Source organism: Bos mutus, chromosome 4 (genome assembly GCF_027580195.1).
Source record: "Bos mutus isolate GX-2022 chromosome 4, NWIPB_WYAK_1.1, whole genome shotgun sequence".
NCBI classification, from domain to species: Eukaryota; Metazoa; Chordata; class Mammalia; order Artiodactyla; family Bovidae; genus Bos; species Bos mutus.
The window spans coordinates 97,890,577-97,896,576 of NC_091620.1; the positions used below are offsets into that span (position 1 = coordinate 97,890,577).

Below are 6,000 nucleotides of genomic sequence, written 5' to 3' on the forward strand. Positions count from 1 at the left end.
CAAGCTCCTCTGTCCATGGGATTTTCCAGGCAAGAATACTGGAGTGAGTTGTCAATTCCTTCTCCAGGGAATCTTCCCGACCTAGGGATCTAATTTGCGTCTCCTGCACTGCAGGCAGATTCTTTACCACTGAGCACCCTGGGAAGCCATATGCTATAAGCTTCCTGAAATTGTTTCGAGGATGTGATGATTTCATATATGCTGCTACTGCTGCTAAGGTGCTTCAGTCGTGTTTTACTCTGTGCAACCCCATAGACAGCAGCCCACCAGGCTCCCCCGTCCCCGGGATTCTCCAGGCAAGAACACTGGAGTGGATTGCCATTTCCTTCTCCAATGCATGAAAGTGAAAAGTCAGAGTGAAGTCGCTCAGTTGTGTCCGACTCTTAGCGACCCCATGGACTGCAGCCCACCAGGCTCCTCCGTCCATGGGATTTTCCAGGCAAGAGTACTGGAGTGGGGTGCCGTTGCTTTCTCCGGATTTTATATATAAAACATAATAAAAAGAGAGGTTTAATGACTAGGTTAATGGAATATCCATTCATGATAAAAGCTCTCGGCAAGTCTAGAATACGGGGGGAAATGCTCAACTTAATAAACAGCATCTTCAAAAAACATAAAGCTAACATAATTTTTAATGATCAAGGACTGAATCCTTTCCCCCCAAAATGGGGAACAAGGCAAGTACTCTTATGAACATAACACAGGAAGTTCTAACTATTGCAGAAAGGTAGGAAAAAGAAATAAAAAAACATAAAGATTGTAAAGGAATAAAACAATGTGTCTATTTAGAAATGACAGGATAATCTGCATAGAAAATCCTAAGAATAAAACAAACCCTTTAGAATAAATGCATTCAGCAAGATAGCATGATAAATATTAACCAATAACAAAAAGCAGTCGCATTTTTATATAGAAACAATGAACATGCAGAAATTGAAATTGAAAGCACAATATCATTTTCAGTCACTTCAAAGAAACTGAAATACTCAGGAATATGTTTAACAAAACAAGTACATGATCTACATGCTAACAACTACAAAATGATGATAAAAATCAAAGACCTTAGTAAAGACAGTGTTCGTGAATTATAAGTCTTGTAATATAATAAATATGTCAATTTTCCCCAAATTGATCTATAGACTTAATGCTATTCCTGTCAAAATCCTATCAAGGTTTATTACAGATTACATGAGTTTGTTATAAAATTAATGTGAAAAGGCACAGTCCCTAGAACAGCTAAAGCAATCCTGACAAAGAAAAATAAGGTAAAAAAACTAATTCTATCTGATATTAAGTTTTCCTATACAGGCACAATAATTAATTAAGATAGTGTGGTACTGGTTGAAGAATTGACAGATGGATCAATAGACCAAGTTTCCTCAAATAGAACATTTTGTAAAACTTTAGTATGTATAGTTTAGTATACTAAATTAGTATACTATATGTATACTAATTCAGTATGCTGCTGCTGCTAAGTCGCTTCAGTCATGTCCAACTCTGTGCGACCCCGTAGACGGCAGCCCACCAGGCTCCTCCATCCATGGGATTTTCCAGGCAAGAGTACTGGAGTGGGGTGCCATTGCCTTCTCCACTAATTCAGTATACACACATTAAAGTATAAGCATATAAGTACAGGACGCACAGACTGTCACAACCAGGATATTGACACTGATACAATCCACTTATACACTTTTCATATTTCCCCAATTTTACTTGTAGTCATCTGCACTTGTACATTAGTTAAATATAATTTTATCACATGTGTAAATTTACATACCCACCATCATAGTCAAGACACTGTATAGTTCCATCACCAAAAAATCCCTCATGGTGTCTTTTTAAAACTCCACCCACCTCCCACCTGAACTACTCCTTCCTCACCTCATCCTTAACCTCTGGTAGCAATGAATCTAGATTTTTAAAATGTTATATGAGTAGAATCATATAGCATGAGACCTACTGGTGTTGTTTTTCTTCTTCCCATTAGGCATAATTCCCTAAGGGATTCGTCTGACTTGTGTTTATCCGGAGTTTGGGGCTCTCAACCAGAGTGATGTCAGAAAGAGAAAAACAAATATCATATATTAGTGCATATATGTGGAAGCTAGAAAAATGGTATAGATGATCTTATTTGCAAAACAGAAATAGAGACAGCCACAGAGAACAAATGTATGGACACCACGTGGGGAAGGAGAGTGGGATGAGTTGGGAAATTGCGATTGACACATATACACTATTGACACGATGTATACACTAGATTACTAATGAGAATGTAACTGGATAGCTCGGGGAACTCAGTGCTTGGTGGCGACTTAAATGGGAAGGAAATTAAAAAAAAAAAAGAGTATGTGTATATATATGTATGTATAGTTGATTCACTTTGCTGTACAGTAGAAACTAACATAACATTAAAATTAATTTTAAAAAAGTTTGTTCCTTTATGTTGAGTAGTAGTCCTTGGTATAGACGTGCCACTTGTTTAATCAGTAACCTGTTGAAAGTTATGTGGGCTGACTGAAATTTTGCTATGACATCAGTGTACTGGTTCTTGCATGAAAATGAAATTTCTCTGGATTAAATACCTGTGAATGTAACTGCTGAATCACATGGAAGTTGCATGCTCAGTTTCATAAGAAACTGCCAAAGTCTTTTCCATAATGGTTGTACACTTTATATTCCACCCCCACCACAAGCGATGTATAAAACCCCAGTTTCTCAGCATCCTCCGCAGCCGGTGTATAAGTTCTTTGTATTGTATGTTGTATACGCTCACCCAGTTTTTTGGATTCACAGTGCCTTGAAATAGAACCCAGCACAGACTAGCTGGTAGATGCATTTAAACTGCTAGGTACAAAACCAAAATGTTTTTTTCAGGAAGAACCAATGCAACAACTTCTGAATGACATGCAACAAATGCTTACTTTGTAAAGGAAATAAAACAAAAAAGTAATCAAATAAAAAGATCTGAGATACGCGAGGGTTTTATGGAAAGACACTGAGGGAGAGGCCAGGGAGGACAACTCTTCCTCTGTTCTCCTGTTCTGGGCCCACTTCCTCCTGTTTCCCTTTTCTTCCTCTCAGCTGGCCTGTTTCTTCACTTCTACGCTACGCCCCTTCTCATACCAGGCTGATTTTAACTCTATTCTCTTTCATCTTCCTCTCAACTGACTTCCTTTAGTCAGGCTTTCTCTTCCCTTGAACTTTCAGCTCTCCCTCTTGGAATGTCCTCTCAATCTGTTTTTCTGAATAAACCTCACGAATTCACCCAAATTTAGGTCTAGTGGTGTGCTGGTGCTCAGTCGTATCTGACTCTTTGCTACTCCGTGGACAGTAGCCCGCCAGGCTCCTCTGTCCAGGGGATTTTTCCCAGGCAAGAATCCTGGAGTGGGTTGTCATTTCCTCCTCCAGGGGATCTTCCCAACCCAGAGATCGAACTCCCATCTCCTGTGTCTACTGCACTGACAAGGGTTCTTTAACCACTGTGCCACTTGCCAAGCCCAAATTTAGGTCGAGTTATATCTTCAGGTCCTGCTGGCTACTGTGCTCTAAACTTTCCACATTTCCCATGAGTTTCTATCACACAATCCCTCCCAACTCCCCTCCTTTTCCTGTTTTTCCATCAAGGCTCTTCTGCTTCCCAGTGACCACAGACACTTTGTGTCTCTTTCCTGGCGCTCATCACATTTTACCTGTGTTCTATCACTTCTGTTTCATTGCATCATTGAGACTGTAAACTTTCAGGGAAGTTCCTTAAGTTATTCGTATGCAAAAATGCCTTACACAGTGCTGGACACATTGAAAGTTACTGAATTAACCTATTAATTAACGCACTAGTACGTTCAGTTTTTATAGATCTTTAAGATCATAAAATGTTTCTGCCCAAAGCATTTCTGTTACATTTTTTGAAACTGGAACTACATCAGTTTAGTTTCCCTTCCCTTTCTGAAGTCTGATTCATTCATTCATTTACAACACTTTTACTCATTGCAAAACTAAGTTCTAAAAAAAGGACCAAGGTGAAGGCATTACTATTCTATGTGGCTTCACTCATTCATGAACATAAGTTATACATTAAGATTTCAGTGGGGTGATTCTTGGTGTAAAACATAAGTAGATCACTGTCTGTGATAAAATGAATAGTGACATTACACTAGAAAACCACAAGGAGTTTGGATCTCAGCCTCAGCCTCCTCAAGCAGGCACAAAATTTTAGTATCAAATAAATGTTATAATGAAACAGTCTTGTCTCCCTGTATGGATTTCTCATTTGGAAGTGTTTGCTCCCGGTGGTGGCTAATATTGAGAACATCACTTCTCAATGTTCTCTACCATCTTGCCTCAAAATCTTCAAATGTTAGGAAGGAGAAATGACTTTCAGGGACTTCAAAATGTGTATGTTTTGTGTGTTTTCCCCATAATGAATAAAAGTATAAATAAACACAGTCTAGGGGAGGCAAGCTGATTCTCAACGAAGGCAATAAGGCTCAGATAATCGGTGTGTTGTTAGACGGGGTGTGCCCAGTGGCACAGGATCTCACAGGGAGAGGTTAGACATTCAGCATGTTTACGAGTAAAAGTAGAAGGTGGAAAAAGTAGAACACACAAGGCCCAGTGTCCTAAGAGCCCGGCGCGGGTGAAGCCCAAAATAATTACTACCGATGAAGGAGCTGTTTTGTTCCAAACTGTGTCCTTGTTCAAAAACATAGGTAATAAATATAAAAATAGTCATTATAAAGCGACTCATCTAAATACAAAATCTGCCATAGAAAGTTATTTACTTTGTATTGATAAGGCCGCCAGCATCCTAATCAAAAGGAATTTCTGTTCACCAAAGCTGCAAGCAGCGCGGTGCAGGCTTGGGATGTGATTTTTAAAGCAGTCAAGAACTTAACTTAATCGTTGCAATTACTAGAGAACGCTAAGCTGAGTCCAGGAAGGCGGGGCGGGGGGGTGGGAGGGGGTTAAAATATATATATATACATATATTCAAGGACTTCCCGCGGCTGCGGGCAAATGCCCACAAACTTGTTTGACTTCATCTCCTAGCTGACAGGGAAACCAGGACTGAACTTCTCGGAAGGTGAGCCTAACTTGACCGGCCCCAGGGCGTGGCTGGCAGCCGCCCTGGGAGGAAGCGGGAGTTTGGAGACTGGAACGTGAAAGGGGGAGAAGCTAGAGGAACCAGCTGCAAAACCTGGGAGGTGGGCTCAACAAAGGTCAAAGCCATGGAGGTAAGACTGCTCCCCCACTTCGCCGCGCCCTGCGTTCGCTAACGCGTTTGCAGGCGCGGACTCTCGCGAGTGGAAGGTTTCCAACCCCAAAGTTGGAGGGGGCGCCCACTGGGGCGCAACCGGCGCGACGGGTCTCCAAGTGGGTCCAGCTAGTGCTGCCTTCCCCCAGCCGGCCACTCGCAATCCCGGGCGGCCTCGCCCCTCCCCGAGCCAGCCCCGCGGCCGGCTCGCCCCTTACCCAGCCAGAAGTGCAGGCGGTAGGTGAAGCCCCGGCTGGCCTGCGTCGTGTGGAGCACCAGGTAGGCATCCCCGACGTAGAAGTTGCCATACGCGCTCTCGGGCACCGGCACCAGCTCCAGCTTCTCAATTCTCCAGACCTGCAGCCCCGCCCTCTTGCCCGCGCGGGCGAACTCCTCGTGGTACAGCCCCTGGGCCATGACTCGGGCACGCGATGTTCCGGGGAGTGGACGCGGGGTCTCGCTGACCTGGGAGTCGGACTGAACCCAGACCGATTGGATGGACCCAGGTCGCAGCGGTTTTATAGGGTGTGCTCTGCGGGGAGGCGGGGGAGGGGGCGGGGCCCCCAAACGGGAGGGGCCAAGTGCCCAGACAGGAGTTACTAGCCAGGAGTATCTCAGCCAATCACTTCTCAGCCTAAGCGCAGCATCCTGTATCAACCTCCTGCGCCCTTTCCTGCAGCCCGAGGGAAATCGGAATCTCAGAAATCTTAGAGATCCTGAGAGAACCTTACTGAAAATCCAGGAAATGC

At 43.3% G+C, this 6,000-nt stretch overlaps 1 protein-coding gene across 1 annotated transcript in view; it reads right to left on the minus strand.

Moving 5' to 3' along the window:
- The window catches only part of SCIN (scinderin), a 79,019-nt gene extending 73,255 nt beyond the window's left edge, over positions 1-5,764 (minus strand). Inside the window, exon 1 of the mRNA XM_005908538.2 lies at positions 5,470-5,764. Within this exon, the coding sequence (XP_005908600.2) occupies positions 5,470-5,668 (199 nt within the window). The 5' untranslated portion in view covers positions 5,669-5,764. The remainder of the gene's footprint in view (positions 1-5,469) is intronic.
- Between the last annotated feature and the right edge of the window lie 236 nt (positions 5,765-6,000).